The 22,839-nt window shown below is 47.4% G+C and overlaps 2 protein-coding genes across 5 annotated transcripts in view; one reads left to right on the top strand and one right to left on the bottom strand.

The window, feature by feature from the left end:
- FAM219A (family with sequence similarity 219 member A) overlaps positions 1–20,594 on the bottom strand; it is a 54,602-nt gene extending 34,008 nt beyond the window's left edge. For 3 of the 4 annotated variants that reach the window (XM_029203924.1, XM_029203925.1, XM_029203927.1), the window contains exon 1: positions 20,248–20,570. In XM_029203924.1, the coding sequence (XP_029059757.1) occupies positions 20,248–20,307 (60 nt within the window). In that variant the 5' untranslated portion in view covers positions 20,308–20,570. Of the gene's footprint in view, positions 1–20,247 lie in introns of all 4 variants that reach the window. The other variant, XM_029203923.1, reaches the window with a different exon arrangement.
- Positions 20,595–20,829: 235 nt separating this feature from the next.
- Positions 20,830–22,839, top strand: part of DNAI1 (dynein axonemal intermediate chain 1) — a 59,856-nt gene continuing 57,846 nt past the window's right edge. Inside the window, exon 1 of the mRNA XM_029202919.1 lies at positions 20,830–21,087. Within this exon, the coding sequence (XP_029058752.1) occupies positions 21,058–21,087 (30 nt within the window). The 5' untranslated portion in view covers positions 20,830–21,057. The remainder of the gene's footprint in view (positions 21,088–22,839) is intronic.

The following is a 22,839-nucleotide window of genomic DNA, read 5'->3' as shown; positions in this document are numbered from 1 at the left end:
GCGGGGGACACGGGTTCGTGCCCCGGTCCGGGAGGATCCTGCGTGCCGCGGAGCGGCTGGGCCCGTGAGCCATGGCCGCTGAGCCTGCGCATCCAGAGCCTGTGCTCCGCAGCGGGAGAGGCCACAGCAGTGAGAGGCACGCGTACTGCGAAAAAAAAAAAAGAATTATGCTAAATCTACTCTGCCTGTGCTCTATAAATGGAACAACAAAACCTGGATGCCAGCACATCTGTTTACAACATGGTTTACTGAATATTTTCAGCCCACTGTTGAGACCTACTACTTAGGAAAAAAGGTTCCTTTCAGAATATTACTGCTCAGGAATTCCCTGGTGGTCCAATGGTTAGGGATCTGTGCTCTCACTGCCAACAGCCCAGGGTTCAATCCTTGGTCAGGGAACTAAAATCCCACAAGCCGCACTGTGTGGCAAAAAAAAAAAAAGAAGAAAAATACTGCTCATTGACATTGTACCTGGTCACCCAAGAGCTCTCTGATGGAGATGTATTACAATGAAATTAACGTTGTTTTCATGCCTGCTAACACAACATCCATTCTGCAGTCCATGGATCAAGGAGTAATTTTTTTTTTTTTTTCGGTACACGGGCCTCTCACTGTTGTGGCCTCTCCCGTTGTGGAGCACAGGCTCCAGACGTGCAGGCTCAGCGGCCACGGCTCACGGGCCCAGCTGCTCCGCGGCACGTGGGATCTTCCCGGACTGGGGCACGAACCTGCGTCCCCTGCATTGGCAGGCGGGCTCTCAACCACTGCACCACCAGGGAAGCCCTCAAGGAGTAATTTTGACTTTCAAGTCTTATTATTTAAGAAATACATTTTGTAAGGCTATAGTTGCCATAGAGAGTGATTCCTCTGATGAATCTGGACAAAGTCAGTTGAAATCTTCTAGAAAGTATTAACCATTCTAGATGCCATTAAGAACATTTGATTCATGGGAAGAGGTAAAAATATCAATATTAACAGGAGTTTGGAAGAAGCTGATTCCAACCCTCATGGATGACTTTGAGGGGTTCAAGACTTCAGTGGACAAAGTAACTGCAGAAGTGGAGGAAATAACAAGAGAACTAGAATTAGAAGTGGGACTTGAAGATATGACGGAATTGCTGCAATCTCATGGTAAAGCTTTAATGGATGAGGAGGTGCTTCTTATGGATGAGCAAAGAAAGTGGTTTCTTGAGATGAAATCTACTCCGGGTGAAGATGCTGTGAATATTGTTGACATAATAAAGAACTTAGAATGTTACATAAACTTAGTTGATAAAGCAGTGGCAGGACTTGAGAAGTTAACTCCAATCTTGAAAGAAGTTCTACTGTGGGTAAAATATTATCAAACAGCATTGCATGCTTTGGAGAAATTTTTCATGAAAGGAAGAGTCCATCAATGCAGCAAATTCTTTGTTTTCTTATTTTAAGAAACTTCCACAGTCACCCCAACCTTCAGTAGCCACCACACGGATCAGTCAGTAGCCACCAACATCAAAGCAAATCCTCCACCAGCAAAAATCTTACGACTTGCTGAAGGCTCAGATGGTGGTTAGCATTTTTTAGCAATAAAGTATTCTTAACTAAAGTATGCACATTGTTTTTTTTTAAGACATAATGGTATTGCACACTTAACAGACTACAGTGTAGTGTAAACATAACTTTTATATGCACTGGAAATCAAAAAAAAACTGTGTAACTCACTTTATTGCAACCTTTGCTTTATTGCAGTGGTCTGGAACCAAACCCACAATATCTCTGAGGTATGTCTGTACATTTGTTACAATTGATGAACCTCTATTGATATATCATAATCACCCAAAATCCATAGTTTACATTACGTTTCTCTCTTGGTGTTGTACATTCTATGGGTTTGAACAAATGTAAAATGACATGTACCCATCACTATGGTATCACACATAATATTTTCACTGCCCTAAAAATCCAGTGTCTATTATTTATCCCAATTTGATAGAAAAAACAGCTGATACCATGTAACGCTGAGCAGCTTCCCTTAAGTCCCCTAGCAAGGGCTTCATCCCAAGTTTCCTGACCCCTTTCCTACTTTACCACATAAAAAGGCCATACCGAAAACCACATCACAATGAGCGGCAACACTAATGGGAGGAAGGCCAGAAGCCAAAGAGAACCACTCAGAAGGTTGACACATCAGTGATCATGTCTTTATCTTGGGGGATGTGAGAGTAATTTTGTCCCCATGCTTCTCTTTTATGGTGAAGGTGAGACTGCACATATCTAAACAGGAGAGAAGAGACAGGAATGTATCTGATCAATGTGGATGGCTTTCTCTTCCCAAAGAAATGCCCAGCCTCCCAAATCCTGAGGGTTCTGCAGAACTTGAGAAGGAAGTGAAAAGAAATGAGTCAAGTATGGCCAGTGAAAGGTGGAGGCGCCCAGCAGGGACAAGATTGGCCAGACAAGTGGCATATAGGTATCTGGCAGCATTTCCATAGCCAATTTATCTCACCAATTTGTTGGTATGCATACCTGATTGGAGAATGTGGGAATTAGGAGGCAAGAGCTAATCGCCTGGGTAGGCATGATACAGTAGAAAGAAAATCATTTTTCATCATTTGTTTCCTAAGATGGGGAAAAAATGATTAGAGAAAAAATAACGTTGGTTTGTTATAACAAATGCAAATACATAGAAGAATGTGAAAGTTCTCCTGTTAAGTCAGAACTGTTACCAGTTTATTGTATATTTTTAGACTTTTAAAATGTATAATTGTATTTATAAATTTAAACATAGATGAATCAGATCATCCATATTCCAAATGTATGTGAAAATGTTAACTTTTATGTTATATGCATTTTACCAAAATAAAAATATATATCTTGAACATCTTTTCATGCCAATCCATGTTAGATCTTACCTCCTCTTTCACAAGGCTGGCCTGCATGTATGCTGTGGGGTAGATGTACCATGATTTATTTAATCAGTCCCCACTGATGGAGATTTATGTTGTTTGCTTTCTTTTCTTTTTCCCCCTTGCTATTATAATGTTGCAGCTATTATAACTACTATAATGTTATAATATTATATATATTTATTTGTAACTATTATAGTAACTTGGAGGGGGGGAGTCTTTATACACTTGTCTATTTCTTCAGTTTAATACATTCCTAGAAGTAGAACTGCTGAGGGGGTCAGTGGGCGTGCACACATTATGTTGCCAGTTTTCTTTCCAGAGAGGCTGTGATAATGTACATTCTCACCAAAGGGGTATACGGGATACTCAGGTTTTGAAGTCAGAAGACCTGGATTATATGGTTGTAAGGGCAGCTGGCCGTATGAGCTTTGGCAAGTTACCTTTCTTAATATCCCTTTACTTTCCAGGCCAGTGTTAGAATTAAATGAAATAATGTATGTATTGGGTTGGTTCATTTGGGTTTTTCATAAGTAAGATGTCATGGAAAAACCCTAACGAACTTTTTGGCCAGCCCTATATAAAACACTTTGCAGAATGCCTGACACCTATAGCAAATGGTAGCTCTTTTTTGTTTTATGTTGTTCTCTCCTCATTTACTTGGTTTCCATCTAGTCTAAAGTATTCATCAGTCCCAATTTCCTTGGCCACCAAAGGGAGCTTGGGATACTAACTAACTTGAGATTTTCTAATCAGCAGCAAGAGGTATTGCCCCCTTACTGAGTCTGAATTTCCCAGGAAAGCCTTGAAGCCAATTTCCAGAGCTCTATCTTTAGTGACTAAATCACAAAGAGACAAGCTCTCCGCCTCTCAATGACCTTTCCTAGGATCTTAATCAGGCCATGCTTTACTTCCCAGGACGTGGCCAATCAGGCCATTTCAACAGCTGCCCTTCAGCTCTCCAAAACAGGACACTGTATTAAGTCCTGGAGGCTACAAAGAGCACATGGAAAACAGATAGGAGACAGACCTTAAGACATCTGTACCCCGGGACACTGGGAAGACCAGCTTAAATTCCCATCCCTATGTCCTTCCACAGTCTGGCCCAAAAGCAGGAGGGTTGGAACTGGATTATGGCTTCTTGGGGCTTCAAGTTCCAAAGTATGGGTTTAGGGTTGAAATTAACCAGGTCCCAGTGACAGAAGGTGCTCAGTGACAACTCTCCAAACTGCCAAAAGGGGGCAGTGTAGTGTTATGGTTAAGAGCATGGGCTTTGACTCCACACACCTGGGCTTGAAACAGGGCTTTGGCACGAATTAACTGTGACTTTGGGTCTCACTTGCCTTCCCTGAAGATCAAGGGTATTCCTTCTTCATACTGTTGAAAGGATGAAATTAAATGTCTGTCTGGTAGCAGACACACAGTACTCATAAAAAGCAGGACACCAATCTGTAGGGTGTATATGATTGAATATGATAGTCAGATATGACATGGCGTTACCAAATAAAAGAGAGGAGAAGATTGACTCCATTTATTTATTCATTCATTTGTTCATTCAGCCTTTCATTCAACAGATATCTAGTGAATGTTTACTATATGTTAAGGAAAACTGTGAGGCACAGGAGACATAAAGGGAAATAAAAATAGATATGATCTCTGCCTTCATGAAAACTTGGTCTTCATAAGGACCCATGTGAACAGAATAATCATACAAACATATGTAAAGTTATAAGTGTAAAAAGTGAAAAAAGGAGAAGGCCATTGACCAAGTCTAGAGGTCAAGAGAAGCCCTCTGTGATGAAATTATAGCTGAGCTAAGATCTGAAGGATGTGTAAGAGTAACCAAAAAAAAAGGCAGAAGGTGCAGGAAAGGCATTTCAGGCAGAAGGAACAACATGAGCAAAGGTTCTAAATCAGAAGGGAGTCTAGGACATCAGAGAAATGGAGGAAAAGCCAGTGAGGTTGGGTGCGGTCATGGGGTATGAGATCAGCTGGAGAGGAAGGCAGGAGCCAGACCACACAAGGCCTTGTAGGCCATGTTAAAGATTTGAGTCTTCATAGTAAGAACAAGGGGGAAGCTGTTAAGATGTAACGTGCTGTATTGGACATCCTTGCTACCTGGCAATGCTTTCCTCTGATATTTCCTTTCATGGGGATGAAAAGGATAGGGCTTTACACAATTCCTGCTGCAGCCATCTGGGAGAAAGGAGCAAAGAAGGACTCTGCAGCAGGTCTCTTCCCAAGACAGAATGAGTCCCTCTAGATCCTCACTGCCCAAGGAAGAACTAGACAGGAAGAATGTGAATGGGGCAACCAGGGCTGTGAGACTCATCAGAAATTCTATACTGGGTAAATGGGCTGTGTCACTACAAAGCTAATGTTTTCTGGCTGCTGCGTAGCCAGCCTCCAATTCTCAGCTTCCCTGCACTATCAGATGCTCCTTTGCATTGGACATAATGACTGAGGGACTAATACCTATTAGGCTGGGTGGTGGCGGTGCAGCACTCCTGGGGGCAGGGGCAGGGCCCAGGGGTGGGTTCAGGTTGGCAGGAAGCAGCTCTCAAGTTCTGTGTGCCTTTCTGGTTAGCTGGCTCACAGTACCCGTGGGGCTTGCAGTGTTTGCTTGGGGCATATACACACTTAGAAGTGCAAAGTCTTTCCAGTCTCTCCTGTGTGAGGAGAGACACTGGGAGTGAAGACACTGGGCAGAACAGGAATGCTAGAAGTCCCAGAAGGTGGTGGTCGTGTTCTAGCCCTCAGAAGTTTTTGAACTTGGTTGGAAAGAGAAAGGGCCTAAGAGTGCTGGAGCTGCCCATCCAACCCCTCCTCCTGCCTCTCCCGGCCCACAGTCGGGCTAAACAGGAAACCAGGCTTGGGTGCCTGCCAGGGCCCAGGCTGGGGCAGGAAGTTCAGGAAACAAGTGAGAAAGACCCTCCTCAGCATAGAAGAAGGCTGCTCAGAAATCCCTGGGAAGGTAAAATCAACCCAGCTCCTGCTGAACAATCTCCCAGGGGAGGAAGAGACTGGAACTGCCTCTACTCTCCAGCATGGCCAAGTGTGGCCCTCACAGGATTCACAGAGCTCAGACCTAGGAGCTTCATAAGGAAAGACAGTGCTGCCTCGGTGAGAACACACTCCAAGTAAGGACCCTCCCCTCAGAACCCAGGTCCACTCTGAAGCGGGTTGGGTACATGTGGTCTAAAGACACCCTAGGGCCATCTTGGGTTGATAAGGAAGGAAATGATGGAATAGGTAAGGGGAGTGGTAGAAAAAGTGTACCTAAAAAAGAAAGGGCTGGGCTTCCCTGGTGGCACAGTGGTTGAGAGTCCGCCTGCCGATGCCGGGGACACGGGTTCGTCCCACATGCCGCGGAGCGGCTGGGCCCGTGAGCCATGGCCGCTGAGCCTGTGTGTCCAGAGCCTGTGCTCCGCAACGGGAGAGGCCACAGCAGTGAGAGGCCCGCGTACCGCAAAAAAAAAAAAAAAAGAAATAAAGGGCTAGTGATATCTGTAATATCTCTGGGGACAAAGGCAGAGAATTGACAGGGGTTCTCTCTTATCCAAATGTGAAGGAAATTCCTGATGAAATAATGGACTGAGTCACAGAGAACAGACTTGTGGTTGCCAAAGGGGAGGAGAGGTGGGGGAGGGATGGATTAGGAGTTTGGGATTAGCAGATGCAAACTATTTTATATAGAATGTATAAACAACAAGGTCCTACTGTATAGCACGGAAACTATATTCAATATCGTGCAGTAAACCATAATGGAAAAGAATTTGAAAAAGTATATATATATATAGATAGATAGATAGATAGATAGATATCTGAATCACTTTGCTGTACAGCAGAAATTAAAACATTATAAATTAACTATACTTGAATGAAAATAAATTTAGAAAAAAAGAAAGAATGGACTGAGGCGATAGCCATCAATGGCTGCTAAAAGCATTATGTGAAAGGCTGATGGAGGGATCAGGCTAACTACACAACTAATCAATCTGAACAACACAAAAAGTAGGACAACCATGTGTCCTGTGCCTCCTGACATGATGCAATAGGAAATACAAAGCACCACCTTGGAAGGATCCTTCACAAAAATGTTGAATCAAAATCTGATCAGGGGCTTCACTGGTGGCACAGTGGTTGAGAGTCCGCCTGCCGATGCAGGGGACACAGGTTCGTGCCCCGGTCCGGCAAGATCCCACATGCTGCAGAGCTGCTGGGCCTGTGAGCCATGGCCGCTGGGCCTGCAAGTCCGGAGCCTGTGCTCCGCAACGGGAGAGGCCACAACAGTGAGAGGCCCGCGTACCGCAAAAAAAAAAAAAAAAAATCTGATCAGACCTTGAGATTTAATTACCACTTTGCAGAAATACAGGAGATAGAGGACTATAGATGAAATAATTATTCAGAGTAATCCAGTGGGTGGGTACAGGTGAAATAAGATTAGCCCTAGGTTGATAGTTATTTAAGTTGAGTGGTTCATTTTACTTTTTTCTCTACTCTATATGTGTTTGAAATTTTCCATGACAAAATGTTTTAAAATTTTGAAGAAGGTCTGCAGACAGGAAACTGCCTCCTTCTCTAGCCCACAGACCTGTGGGAAGAGTAGTTGCAACGTGGACTTGTTCAAATGTTTCTTGAGCCCTGAGAGTTGGCCTTTGAGAGCGGAAACAGCAGCAGGACATCCTCCACTAGCCTCAGTAGTGGGGTTCTCCAGGAAGGTCTACTCTACCAACAGGACTCTGCAATAGCCGTGGCTGGGATGCGCAGGGCCTCCTCCAGCCCAGGCCCACTCAATGGAACCCCCTCTGGGAATCAATGGGAGCACAGAGCACTTCCATCTCTAGCCCGGCCTGATCAGGGCCCTGTCAAGGAGGCCAAGGACTCTTCTCATTTGGTGATAAGTAGAATAAACCATCTTCTCACCCTCTCCTGTAAGAGCTCCTTGGGAATCACATGCAAAAAACGGGAATCACCAACCCCTTAATCACCATCAACTTTTAGATCAGAAATGATACAGTAATTTGCAGTTCATTTTCATGTACATGATCTTCTTTATTTATAAAATACATAAATAAAATAAACAGTCTGAAAGATTAGGAGCCTGGCCAAAGGTCATAACAAAAGGGCTAGAGCTAGAATGTACCCAGCTGACTTCCTACCAAGGCTGTGCATAGCTCCTGCCCTGGGGCCCATGTCCTTCACTAGCTCTCCCTGATCTCTGCACCCCCCTCAAGGATACTCAGACCAATTCCCCTCATGAGAGTTCCCTAAGACTACCTGGCTGCTGTAGCTCAGCCCCTGGCGAGCGAAGGATCTGAAACATGAAGTTCCATCAGGAAGTTGATAAGGAGGCTGATAGATGAGCAAACCCTGAGGGCTGACTGGTTCCATTTGGTGCCAATGTTTTCTACCATCCCCCAATTTGGTCTCCCTCCTTGACTCCATGTAATTTTCCCTCCTCTTCCCCAAACCACTTACTAGCCACCACCGCCTCCCTACATCATTATCCCCACTTGGCCTTTCTCTAAGCTTATGATCTCCTCTGAGCCAGGGCTGGAAGCAGCAGGCCCGCTGAGAGCAAAGAGGACTTTCTGGAAGCTGAAACCCTCAGGGAACCCCTCTGGGATTTGCAGGAGGCCCAGTGGAGGCCCCTCTCACCAGCTGCTGCAATTTACATGCCAATGTGACTGCTGGCTTTCCCACCAGAAGTAGGCCTGCTCCTGGACAGAACAGCTTGTAGCATTTGGTTTTTGTGATAAGGAGAACGTGAACCCCATGCCGGCCACACAAAGAACAGGACATCCAGAGTGGCACTCTTGCCTCCCTCTAAGCTCCAGATATATATATTTTTTCATCTCCAGGAGGATGTGTGCAAGTCATCCAGTGGTGGAAGATCCAGGAAGGAGTTCTTCATCAGCAGAGCTAAGTGTTTTGCTCACTAAATATTACACATCACAACTCTATTAACAGCTTTTCCAGCCTCACAACAAAGTGGGCAGCACAATCACCGGCTGTGCTACCAACAGGAGAGCGGCTGGATTGGCTCTCCCATGTTCTCCTGCGTCTTTCTCTCCTGAAAGCTGACCTCATGGTGCAAAGGGAGACGATGGAGAAAGGCCAGTTTGTAAGGGACTCAGACTGCAAACTCAGCTGGGAGCCCCCACCCCACTTCTGGGAGCAAGGAGCAAGTCCCTCCTTGTCAGAGCACTCAAGCCCTTTCTCACCCTGTGGTCTGAGCTCAAATATCACTTTCTCATAGGAGCCTTGCCTGACATCCCCAATCTAAGATGGGAGGCTTTATTATTCTCTCTCATGTCTTTTCTGTCACTTGTCATAGTTTGTCATTGTAATTTTGTTTGTGCGCTTTATTTGTTTAGTATCTTTCTTTCCCACTGGATTGCCAGTTCATAAAGGCAGGGACCATGTTTGCTTTATTTATCATATTATTCCTTGTGTCTGGTATAATGTCTTGCATATATCAGATGCTCAAAAGATATTTTCTGAGTAATAAATGAGTGCCCCAATCCATGTATCCCCCTGACTCTCCCACAATTCCCCACATGTACCTTCTGCTCTGCTAACGAACTCCCGCCTAGTCATCCCCCTCTGGGTCTCTTCTGCTCCCCTCTTTTGAATCACCTCCTCCCCTCTCTTTTTCTCATTTTTAAAGGATGCAGCTGTAGTCTTCTGTAGTTTTGTTTCATGAGAGCAAGTTTCTTCTTTGTCAGACTGTGAGCTTTGGGAGCAGAAGCTATCTGCCAAGGAGTTAAAAGAGGAGTTGGGGTGATGAGACTTACAACACAACACATCAAAGTGGACACTCCAAATCAGGATATCATATGTATCAAGTTATATGCCACAGGTTATAGAGGCTTTTGGGCTTGGTTGAGAACTCACTAGGATAGTCAGAGAAGGCTTCCTGGAGAAGGGGAGTTTATATGGACCTTTGAAGAATGGGTAGGAGTGGAATAGGCAGAGAAGAAGAGGGGAGAGAATAGTTAAGAGGAGGCCTCAAGATGCCAATAGGTGAGAAGAGGTGAAGGGCCTGGCTGGACCTACCAGGAAGAAAGTTGGCATGAATGGTAGAATGTATGGCCACCTGGAAGGGCAAACACCTAGTGTATATGCCTCAAAAGCCAGTGGAGAAATTTAAGTTGATGCAGAAGAACTGAAATTAAGTCCCAGATTGTGAGGGAAATATCATGGGCTTGGGAATCAGGATACCTGGGTTTTAGTCTAGGCCATGCCAACCTCCAGCTGGACAATGGCCAAGCCTATTTATCTTTGTGGAATTCTGCTTGCATATCTGTAAAATAGGCAAAAATTATTTTCCCAATCTATTGCACAAGGTGGAGTTCAGGTGCTTTGGAAACATCTTTGAATCTACCTTAGAAAGAAATTTAAGATAAGGATAAGACAACTGCATCCATAAACTTCACACAGAGACAATGTATTAAGGTCACAGGACAGGTAGAATGGAGAGTTCACACCTTAGTGAAGGAAAAGAAAGGATGCACGAAGAATGGGGCATTTTTGTGATTGGCCTTGAAAAATAGGAAAGATTAGCAAACACATACTAACAGAAAACTAGCAAAGTGTTGCTCATACTAAGTTCCACAATGAATTTTTTTTCTTTTTTTCGGTACGCGGGCCTCTCACTGTTGTGGCCTCTCCCGTTGCAGAGCACAGGCTCCGGATGCACAGGCTCAGCGGCCATGGCTCACGGGCCCAGCCGCTCCGCAGCATGTGAGATCTTCCCGGACCGGGGCACGAACCCGTGTCCCCTGTATCGGCAGGCGGACTCTCAACCACTGCGCCACCAGGGAAGCCCCCACAATGAATTTTTTGGGGCATGTTTATATTGCACATACTTAACAGAGCCATGTTTATTGCTAGAATGCTGTTCCTAGCTCCTGCTTTACAAAGACTGTGGCATTTTGCAAAGAGCAATGGGTCTTCTAGGTGCCTGGTCTTTGGCCCAGTTTAGGAACTGCTACCACAGGAAACGAGAGGCAATGGAGTCCAAAGATAGAAGCATGTCCACACTCCCACCTAACTGCCCTGGTTCCTCCCTGTGAAGCCACAGATAATATGAAGTCTAACCATCTTTCCTTTCTTAGCTCCAGTCCTTTAGGCATTTGAAAACGTTAAAATGTTTTTTCTAAGACTGTTGTTGTTTTTATTTTGTTTTGTTTTGTTTTTGCAGGCTGAACAGCCTCAGTTCTTCCAACTATTCTCACAGGACATGGTTTTGACTCTTTCATCATTCTAGTCCTTCCATCTTTTGAATAATGACATCAGCACAAAATGCAGGACTTTAGATGGCACTGACCAGTGCAGAGTAGGACTATCACCTCCTAGGACCTGAACTCCAAATTTCTATTAATGTAGCCTAATAGCACATTAGCTTGTCTGGTGTCTGTGTCACATAGTAGACTTCCGTTAAGCATCTGTCCACATAAGCACTAGCTCTCTTTGAAGGTCTGCCGTAGTCTACCCACTCACACAGCCTTAGCCTGAATCCTATTTAAATTCCACATTGCTGAATTCAGCCAGCTACATCTCTGAAAATAAGAGTCACATTACACACATGTGGTAGAGTTTCCACTAAATATGAAACCATCACCTCACTAGCCCCAGTGGACTCTTACCTGTATTAGCAGCCAGCCTAGACCAAGATGTCACTCCAGGTTCTTGCTTTGATTCTACATTGCTAAGGCAAAGGGCTATCCTATTTCATATGTGTCCTGAGTTCAATATAACAATATGTACAGCTACTAAATATGATCATGAAACCTCGACTGATGATAATGGATGTACAATATCAATATTTTGGATAGTGGCAGCCCCACCGTAATCTGTACTGGTCAGATCACATGGAGAGGGCTGTGTCTACTTCCAGGGGTGAGAAACTCAAAAGTACCCACTAGAGAAGCCAGGATGACTAGGGATTTGGAAACCAGACTCCAGGAAAATGGTGGAAGAAAAAAGCAAAGCGTTTAGCCTGGGAAAAAGAGTGCTAAGGCTGTATAGCCCACGGTAGGGCCTTTTCCTCGCCAGGAACTGCTGGCTTAAGGATCTCCTCTTGTAGCCTACTCCTTCTTCTTGCTCCTTTAGCCAAGGGCTTATAGTTTCATCTTAAGCATGGCCAACACCTTATGAGATATTTATGAGATCTCTTTATGAATCTGCCTCTTTTCCCCTCTTATCTGCTCAGCAGAGTCAAGGTTCTTCCTCTTACATGGCCTGTTTCCAAAGGATTATTTACTTTATATCAAGTCAATACTTCAAAAACCCACGCTGAAAATCAGGGGAGGAAAGTTCAGTTTTCTCCATTCATTTCTTAAAGAACCATATCCTAAGACTCCAAACCTCAGTGAAACAGATTGCTAAGCTGGCTAACATCTCCAAGAGACTTCTTTTCCTGTGTTCTTTGCCTAGGATAACTATGATGATTCAGGGCTGCAAGGATGGCAAGCAGAAGCCTAGCACTGATGTTTCCCCCACTGAAGACTATGTCAGACATGGAAACTCAACCATGTCATTGTTTCTCATTGAACCAGGACTCAGCTTCAGGATCTACCTTAACACGTGCTCCAGGCAGCCATTACTGATCAATGGGCATTGGCATAAGGGGTGAATAGAACTGAGGCATGAAGCAGCCGCACCAGGATTAAAAGTAAAATACGAAATGGGTAAAGTGTACAGTATATGAATTACATCTCAATGAAGCTGTCAAAAAAAAAAAAAAAAAGAAAAGTTAATGGTGAAAATGCTGATTTCACCAAAGCAGTGTTTAGTAGAGGGACTTAGGAAGTAAACCCCCCTTAGCATTGTCTTGAGAAAAACGAAGCACCTGACCTCGTTTGGTCAGAAGCAAAAATATTTGCTTCTGCACCTGCCAAAGTTCACTAAGAACTTCCTACTGATGGCAACAAGTTCAGACCCTGACACAAAGCAGCAACATCCCATTAGAAATTAGCATAGGGCAAAATGGCGTGGGTTATAAAATAGGCTCAAAAGAGCTGGGAAGAATAGAAATCTAGACCTGATCAGAAGAGAGACTAATTTCTAAGTCAGGGTTTCCCAAAGAGTATTGCATGAAACACAATGGTTCTGTAAGATGTTAATAGATGTAACATGAAAAAAGGTTCCATAGTTCTGTAAGTTTGAGAAACACTGGATTAAACAAAGCTGGAAAGATTTCTTTATTGCAGGGCTTCTCAGAGTCTTTAAAATGCTAGTAAACATTGTGATAGGATGGAGTTATAGGGTTTCCCAAAGGAATTTGTCTATAGGTACTTTTTTCCCCCATAAAGTATCTCAAAGGACCAATATTCCTAAGAATATACTATAGGAAATGCTGGTCTGAACCATGCTTGACTGAGAGCTTCACTAATTCCTTTATAAGGATAAAACTGGGAATTAATATGGGAACTATAAATCATTTATAGCTTGTACATAATTATGTTTAAGTTAACTACATAGTAAAATATATATGGTTCTCACTCCATAGTTTGGGTGCAGTTAATTCACTAAAACTTAGTTAAAGTACCCCTTCAGGTATTGTTATAAATAGATAGATGGGGTGGACTTTGGTTATGACAGCCAAGAGTCTGGTGATGAAAACAGGCAAAACCAGGACAAGAACCACAGTAGCTGGGCTCATTTCTGCCTGGGTGTGGCTTCTTGTCATACTTAATACTTCCCAGGGCTAGAATGGTCATTCAGAGAACATTCTTTATGGCCATTAGTCCCCTCTTACTTGTGTACACACTCATATACATCATCATCAACACAGAAACTTAAAATTCACCCTCAAGAAACACAGCCATCTGATCCTCAGTTTGACATCTCTGAATAACAACAACAAATTCAAGTACATATTTGCTTGAACTGGCTCCTAAGAATGTAAAATCCAGAGGGATCTCCTACTAGCCCCCATCTACCTGTTCCCCAGCCCAGACCCTCTGGGCCTTCTTCCTAGACAACCTCCTCACTCCCTAGAGCCCAGGAGTTCACTCGGCTGCCCCGCAGCGAGGCTGATGGGTCCTGTGCCAATTTCTGAACTCCAGAGCAGAGCCAGATCCACAGCTGGCTCCAGCTCTGCCTGCTTCCTGCCTTCCTTTCTCCGCCCAGACGGCCAGATTCCCACCAGAGTCTCCTAAGAAAACAATGACTTGCGAGCCTGCTGAGCCACGCCTCTTGTTTCCTTCAACCAGCACCTCTGGGTAGTTGCCCTGAGCCTGATTCTCCGCTTCCTGCCTCCTCTGGGGCTCCCTGCACCAGTTCTCCCAGGGTCTGCTGGAAAGCATGAAGCGGCTAAGCCAGGAAGCTGAGTCTCCCATGTCCCCTTTCCAGACACAAGGCTCCATCTGCCCTCACAAGGAGGGTGGAGGGTCCCTGAAGCTAATCAGGTTCAAGTGAGAAAGGCTCTGTTTTCCATCTCTGTTCACTCTGAGCTATAGTCAGTCAAGGGCAGCGGGCAGTTGGGGGTTGGAAATGACTCAGCTTGACTCCCAGCTGACATGGAGTCAGGTAGCCTCCTGGTACCATGTGCCTCCCTGCAGCGGCTACACTTGGGGCGTCTGAGAAGCCAAGTCACCCCTGAGCGATCTCAACCCAGAAGCCTGCTCCCTTGGCACACCTTGCCTGGAAGATAGCACCCTGGGTACTCTTTCTACACCAAGTGCAGCTTTCCAGGCTGGTCTCAGAGAAGGGAGGTACATGTCCTTTTCCATTCTGACTCTTGCAAGTAAAGCAGTAACTCATATGTCCATTCTAGAAGAAATCAGTGAAAGGGCCCAGCTCAACCAATCAGCCAGAAAACCATAGGTTTGACCAGAATGATGGTAAAAGCAAGGCCAGAAACTGCAACAGAAACACTCTCTCAGCCAACAAAGGATGTTATTTTTCCTTTATCAAAGTGCTGCGGGGTGGGGGGGACAACCTACCATGGCTCCTCACTGCCACCAATTCACTTGCATTCATCAAAGCAGGTTACGGAGGAAAAGTATTCACTGGCAGATGAGCACACCTAGCATCCTTTTGAGGCTGTGGGGCTAGTTTCATTCTGCTCTTCGGTTTTTCAATAACCCCAAGATTGCGGCTTCAGAAGCAGAGCAAAGGAAAACAGCAGCCTTCTCCCATATAAGCAGTCCCTGAAGCCAAGACGTATACAGACCCCCTCAAATTTCCTGGGGTGGTGATGGTACCTCTTGCCATCCAGACATACATGCCAGAAACCTGGGAGTCATTCTGGACTCCCTACCTCTCCACCCCACCTCCAAACAGGTACCACGTCCTGCCTATTCCACTTTATTAGTCTCTGTACATATGTCCCCTCTCTCTTTCTGCTTTAGTGTAGGCCTTTGTCATCTCTTGCCTAGATTATTATTATACCCACCTTCATATTAGTTTTCCAACCTCACCTTTTCCAATCTCTCAACCACTCCTGGAATGATAGTCCTAAACTCAAATTTGATCATGTTATTTCCTTAACTATAACACTTTATTCATTCAAATGCACCCTTTTGATTCTGCCTCTATGCCCTTTGCCTGGAACTCTTGTCCTCACCTCCTCTTATTGGTCTGCCAAGTTTCTAGTCCTCTTCTAAGAGCCAGTTCAGCAATGTCTCCTCTGTGAAGCCTTCCCTGACTACTTGATGAAAGGCCTTACTGTTTTTCTTCGGCGCTGCTGGACCTGGTTCTTACTTCTTACAGTGCTCATCACCCTGTCTTGACTGTGTATATCCATCCCTGGAGCAAGAGGCTGTGGTATCGAGCTCAGCACAACAGTTAGCAGAAAGTAGGTTCTTAGTGTTTGTTGACTGAGGAGATGAGCAATAAGGGAGGAGCTGGAGGCCTGAGCAAGCCTGATCCTCACTTTGCAATATAGGAGGAGAGAGAATGGTGTGCCTCTTCCTAGAACCTGAGAAATGCTACTGGGTCATGAGTTACATGGACCATTAGGAGAATCCACTCTTAAACTGAAGAGTCATTTTACTACAAGGAGATGACTTAAGGCTCCCAGACCACAGAATACATGTAGGTCAATTTTCCATAGTGGCTTCTTGCTAGCTTTACAATGTTCCCTCTGCCACTTTCAGGAACTGCTATGACCCACTCACTAAATTAATGTCCTGACCATCTCCATCCCTGAGTGCAAGGAGTCAGGAGGAGTCTGAAATTCCTTTCCAAGCTTACATGGTCAAAGAGTCAGAACCTCAGCTTTCCTCATCTTCTCCCAAGCAAGGTGACACTCTTTCCTAGGAATGCCCTACAGTGATCACCACTCTTTCCTAACATGTATCTAAAACCTTCCTGTAGCCATTTGAGCCCATCTTTCTCCCGGCCACCCCCTGGAGAGATCTCACATATCTTTATCTGTAAAGTACCTGGAACTGAGCATATGCTCGTGAACTATACAACTGAGTTAACAGATAACCTGGGTTTCAGTGAGGCCAGACTAGTATTTCTCTCAAGAGCACAGAGACCCTGTCCGGTGCCATATGCTTTTTCCCCCCCGCCACCAAATCTCTTCCTCTCCATTACAGCCAAAGAGAAGACATAGTCTGTGAGGCTGTACCAACCAGCCCAGCAGACAGACAGTAGGGCTAGAGAGCCTATCCCTGCTGCTCATACAAACAATAGCCCAAATTCAACACAATTGCTCAACAGAGAGCCTTGGACAGCTGGGAGCTTCCCTAGATCAATAAGGTGTGTGGCTTGGCCATAGAACTGACATACAAGGTGCACCTATCCCTGTCTTTGCAAAAATCTGTGCTCAGAAACACTCAGGATTGTAGGAGATAGACACAGGAGGAGTGGAACCCAGGGACTAGGTCTCCCAGAGGAGCTCTCATTCCTTTCATAAGGAGACAGAAAGAGACCTTGGGGAGCTCTCGGGGATAGGCCCAGGCCTGGTTCAGCTGCTGCGATGCAGCCAGGCCAATTAAATAATTGGTGTGATGAGGAAAGTAGGGAGGCAACTCCCTTCAGGCAAACTCCACCCCAGACAGGAGGCTCCGTGCAGCTGTGGCAACAGCAGCAGCAACAACAGAGCAGGGATCTCTTCCTCTTCCTCCCACTAGCTGAGAACTATGCTTAAATTAGCACCTTGGAAACACCCAGATCTGCTGGCTGTGCCTTCTCTCCTAGCTTCTGCCGCTCCCCTAGGCCTCCTTTTCAAGTGCAAGTTTCTCTTTCAAGTAAATTTAAAAAAAGATGTTTTCCACCTAGAGTTCATCTCTCCAAGTAAGGAATGGCCTCTGGATTCTTCCAACCACTATGGGTAGGAGAGTGTTATTTGATGATTAAGCCCATGTGACAGGCCACTATCGGTACAGCTTGGTCCAGAAAGGGGCAATGATACCAACACAAGCACTGCCTTGTTTCCCTTAGGGCTTAAGGAGACAGCCCCGCCTCTGCCCTCAGAGGGACTCACACTGAGAGGGTGAGCAAGAACAATAACTTCTGCTAAACTGTGAGCTCCAGGAGGCAGGGCTATGTCTGTCCCTATGTTGCTAACCACTGTGTCCCCAATACCTAGTACAGTACCTGGAACAGAGCTGATGCTCAATAAATATTTGGTGAATGAATTTGCTGAATCAATGATATCAGGTCACTATGATATTCTTTGGAAGAGTGAGGAGCTATTGTTTAATCTTTAAAGAAATAGTTTGTCTTCATTTCATAACTGGGAAACTGAGTCCAGAGAAGAGAGATTTCCTAGAGGTCTTAATAAATAATGGCAAAAAACGAAATAGGTCACAGCTGAGTCTGAGACCCTGGTTTTTTGTTTTTTGTTTTTACGGTACCCGGGCCTCTCACTGTTGTGGCCTCTCCCGTTGCAGAGCACAGGCTCCAGACGCGCAGGCTCAGCGGCCACGGCTCACGGGCCCAGCCTCTCTGCGCCATGTGGGATCTTCCCGGACCGGGGCACGAACCCATGTCCTCTGCATTGGCAGGTGGACTCTCAACCACTGCGCCACCAGGGAAGCCCCAAGACCCTGGTTTTTAAGGTCTACCCAAACACCCCTAAAGGGCCACTTTGCCCTTCTCTTCTGCAGTATGCCACCTTGATTCCTTATGCCCCGAAATGAAGACTCTTGGGGAAACTCCACACAAGATTCTGCTGGTCTCAATAATACAAAGAGCATTTAAGGAGCTCTGGGGATCCTCTAGACTTTGACCTGGGAACAGTGGTGGAGAGGCAGAGATCTGCAGGGCAATGGCTATGACCCCCAAATGGCGGATGACTGTATTGCTACTTCCATAAGGCTCTCATTCAACCTCAACAAAGTATCCTCTTGCAGAGAAGGGCTCCTTTAGCCTTCAAGAAAAGGGTCTGAAGGCGGTCACAGCTTTTCTGATAAGTGCCTCCTTGCCGTAAGCACTTCTACTTCAGAGCCACACAGATCAGAAGCAGCCCAGAAGTCTTCTGAGGACACTACTCACTCAAACCATCGTTGAAAACTTCAGGCAAAAACAGAGGCATCAGGGACAGCTGAGAGAACCTGGTGACCCCTTCCTTCTCCCCTCTCCATGGACAGTTATTGCCTCTCTCCTTAGGAACCCCAGATGGGAGGCAAGAACCAGCTCATTGCTTTCTTCTCATTCACTTGGACCTTCTCCTTCATCTGCCCTCCCTTTTGATTCTTGATTAGATACATACAACTGGAAGGGCAATCTAGTTTGACAAGCCAGGTTGGCTGGAAAGATAATTCAGAAAGGAGTGTTCTCTTAGCCCAGGCCAAAGTTCTTCAAGTTCATGGGACAGACTTCTCAACCAGGATTTTCTGGCCCTCAAATAACCCAATGATGGCATCAGGCTAGGAAAAAAGTCCAGCAGCATCTCTCTCCCCAGTTTAATATTACACTTCTGTAAAGCTTCTCTGTTTGGGCTTCTGGAACTAAGTAGTCACAAAAGGGGAAAAAAGACACATCTCTGGCTAGGTGGCCTCTGATGATTCTCTCTACCATCCCCCAAAAGGTGTGGCTTAGAGTTGGTCATGGGTCCCTGCCAAGGTCTGTCTTGGCTGCTGTAATGGAGAGATTACTTGCTCAGAAAACCACAAAGCACATCTGTCAGCCAGGGGCGGGGGTCCCAAGGGTAGAACCTGTTCCTCACCTCCGCTTAACACAGAGGGAAGAGGGTTAGGGAACCCCAGAGCTTCAAGACCTGGAGAGCTCTGCTCAGCTCTAGCTGAGCTCATAGAATAGGGCATCCACACCTTCAGGTTCCTGGCTTGCCTTGCCTCCTTCCAGCTCCCACCTGGGCTCCAAGGGGGAAAGGAGAAGGAAAAGCAAAGCGAACAGAGCCGGGCACTCCCTCCCTTCTCCCTTTCCTTCTTCCAGTTGGAAAGACGCCGCCGCCAGGCCTCGGCGTCTCTCGCCCGGCGGATGTGCAAGCCAGTCAGGTAGACGCCCCGGGACGGTGGCCAATGGGTATGGTCTCCCCTAGGCCGGCCTCCGTGCATCGCCCTCCCCCTTCCATCCCCTCCGCGCCGGCAGCGATGACATCATTCTTCCCTGACTCCGGGACCGCGGACAGGAGGCAGGATCGGCGCCCAGCAAAGACTCCAAGCACGTAGGCCTAGGATGCTGGAGGCTCTTCCGAACCGGTGGGCACAGGCGGCTCCAGTGCGGCCCCGCCCCCTCTCCTGCCGGTTCCCCAGCTCTCATGTGCGCTCCGGATTCTCCATCTCGCCACCGAGCTCTTTCCTTCCCGGCTCCAGCACCCCCAGCCTAGATTGACTGCACTCTCTTCCGGAAAAGAACGGGATTCCCGGGTCCTGCATGGATCCCCTGTCTCCACTCGTCCTCTGCCCAGGCCCTGCGTTCCCATCCATAGCCAGTGAACTGGAGGGGAGGCCCCTCCTCCTCTACAAACCTATTCCCGTCCCTCAGACAGCCTGCTCCTGGCCCCCTCCCCCGCTCTGAGCATCACAGGCCTCTAGGTCTAAGTGCCTCCCTACCTCTCATCCCAGCCCCCTGGGCCTACCACCGACGGTGCCCCAAGACAGTTCCCTTCCTTTCCCCGCTATGGGCCTCCCTCCACTAATGGTGTGCACCATTGTGCCCCCGCTCGGTTCCATCCGACGGCGCTCCCCGTAACTCCCTTGGCCTGCCTCCGCTGGCAGTGCTCTCCGCCCTTACAGGCCCCTTTGCTGTCATCCCACGTATCCTCCCACGGTTTTCTAGTCCTGCAAGTCCCCCTCCCCCGGCGATGCGTTTTCACGGCTCTCTACTCCATCCGAGGCGCCCCCTCCGCACAGTCCCCAAGGCTTGACTCCCTCCCTCCCCCTCAGGTAGCGTCCCCTCCCGGCCCTGGCCTGCCCGCCGCCCGCCCCCTCACCAGCGGCTGCATCTCCGAGTGCGCTGTGGGCACCTGGAACCGGTCGATCTCCTCCATCATGGTGCCGGTGGGCTAGGGGGCCGGGGGTCGGGCGCGGCCAGGGACGCCGACGGGACCGCGCGGGGCGGCGGCCCCAGGAGCCGGGTCGGTGGTGCAGACTAGGCCGCCCCGGACCAGTCGGGCAGATGGACGGTGGGCACGAGGTGGGAGGTTTGCAGGTGGGCTGAGGCCGGCGTGGCTCCGTCAGCTTGCCTAGCGCTACAGCGACCGTGGCCCTGCAGAGCCGCAGGTCTTGCCTCGCCTCCACCTCCGCCGCCGCCTCCTGTCAGCAGCTCAGCCACTGCCGTGACTCTGCAACTCCACTTCCGGGTCCGGGACACCGCCTGATCCTGCATTATTCATGAGGAGGCGGTGTCTGGGCTCACTAGCCCCTCCCACATGCGGGAGTTCCGAAAGGCGCGGCAGCCGGTCGTCTGGCCTTAGGGGGCGGGGCTTAGTGGACCTGGTGGTTCCCCGCGAGCCCAGCCCCGCCTTCCCCTCGAGCAGGGAGGAGGCATCAGAGGCGCCTGCGCCTTGGCTGCAGGTTAGTTGCTGGGTAACCGCGTCAGGGAGGAGCCGATTCCATTCTGCGAGGGCGCGGGGACCCACAACGTCGGGTGTCCCCAAAGAGCCCCTGAGACTGGGAATTGAAGTGAAAGAGAATCCGGATTTCCTGTGCATGATTGAGGGGACGGACAAACCTCTTGTCCTCAGGCGGGGGAGCGTTTTGTAGGCGCTCCAAGTGTTGAGGTGCTTCCTGCTTCTTCGAAGATGCCCCACAAACCACCGCCTCGTAGGCAGGTAACACACACCTCGACCTGCTCTATTCCGACGACCTCTGACCTTCGCTGCCAGTGACCACTGATCATACCTCTGCTACTGACCCTTCATCTTCCTTTCCCTGTTGACTTCTGTCCCCCTGTGATTCCTGGCCTGTGTTCCCAGTGACCTCTGACCCTGTCCTGCTCTCTCCCACTAATCCTAGCCTCCTCTCCCACACTGCCCCCGACCCACTGTTTCCTACCACTCTTTCACCTGTCCTCCTCTCACCATTCCATTCCCTCACTCCACAGACCCAGCCTGACAGGCCCATCCTCCTTAAACCCCCATCCCCACTCCTACCAATATGTTCCTCATCGTCCTCACAGTCTTGTCGCAAATGAGTAATTTCTCCTGCCCTTTGCTGAGTGCCCAGTGCTGGGCTAGGTGGAGACACTGGCCTTTGGGAACTCACAGGAGAGTACAGGAGAACTGTACCGGAGACACAGAACAGATTGTGTGTGGGAGTATGGTTCAGATCTTCTGTGTTGGGAGACTTGTGAGGAGTGAGAGTTCAGGCAAAGAAGAAGAGGGCAGAGACCCCTTTCCCATCCCCTTTCACACACTCCTCACTCCAAACTGGCCCCTCCAAACTGTCCTCGTTGCCACCTGGACAGATGTCATCCCTTCTCACAGGAAACCCAAGAGTCGCCCCTCTTAACCCACCCAGCTTCACCCTGGAAGGAGAGGTAAGGCTCAGCTTCTCGAGGAGCTCTCTGTGGTGAAGCCACTCAGTCCTTCAAGAATCACTTTTTCCAAACCGTATATGAATTATCATCTTGGGACTAATATGCAGTTTCTTGCTTTGTGAGGCAGGGCTTCTACTTACTTATTCTTAAATAAGCACTATCTCAGGCCTAGGTATTTTGAGGTTTGGAGACCAAATCTGTGTGCATGCTGTTTGTGACTTTACATATTTGGGTCTGGCCTCCTCCGTATTATTAGCCTTTGCTCCATTGCTTCTTTCACCTGGCCTTCCATAGCAGGTGCACCCGTCGTTCTTAGATCTCTGCAACCATGGGGAAGCTGCTATTCCCGTATGGCCTTGCCCTAGTTTTATGTCGGGGTTGAACTGTGTTTTGAAGCTCATGTACTGGGCTTGGGGCTACCGACTTTTAATTTACATGCAGTTTGTTTTAAATTCAGCATTACTGAGGTCTGGTTTACATACAATGAAATGGACCATTTTAGTTGTACATGTTGACAGGTTTTGACAGATTTTGATTTTGACAGATACCACCACAATCAAGATATAGGATGCTTCCTCTACCCCCAAAAGTTTCCTTGCACCTTGTTCTAGTCCATTCTCCCCAGGTAACCACTGATCTTCTTTCTGTCACTCCAGATTTGATTTTTCTAGCAATTTGAACAAACTTGGGAATCAGTTTCTCCAGCCCATTAGGGGAGACATTAGAGGCTAGGTAAACTGAGAACAGAGAGAGGTGACAGCAGACAGAAGACAGAAACCCAGGTCAACTGGCCTTGCGCACATCAGCACTGCCCCTTGGAGGGAAGGGTTGTTTTAGAGCAGGGTAAATATCGGTGTGTGGAGTGTGAGCACAAGCTGGGTTGTGCTGGGTTGTATTCATCACCCTCTTGTCTCATTGAGGCCCAGTCTGTATCAGTGGTGAGCTGGGTGTGGGACTGCCTTGAGAGCCTTGAGAAGTCCCTGTCGTCTGGGAACTCAGTTGGGGAGACAGAACACAGGCATATAAAGATAAGGGAGGATGGGAT

This window comes from Monodon monoceros, unplaced genomic scaffold (assembly GCF_005190385.1).
Source record: "Monodon monoceros isolate NGI ecotype Baffin Bay Population unplaced genomic scaffold, NGI_Narwhal_1 Super_Scaffold_5, whole genome shotgun sequence".
Lineage (NCBI taxonomy): Eukaryota > Metazoa > Chordata > Mammalia > Artiodactyla > Monodontidae > Monodon > Monodon monoceros.
The sequence above is the reverse complement of the archived record's forward strand: the minus strand, read 5'-3'. Positions and strand labels throughout refer to the sequence as shown.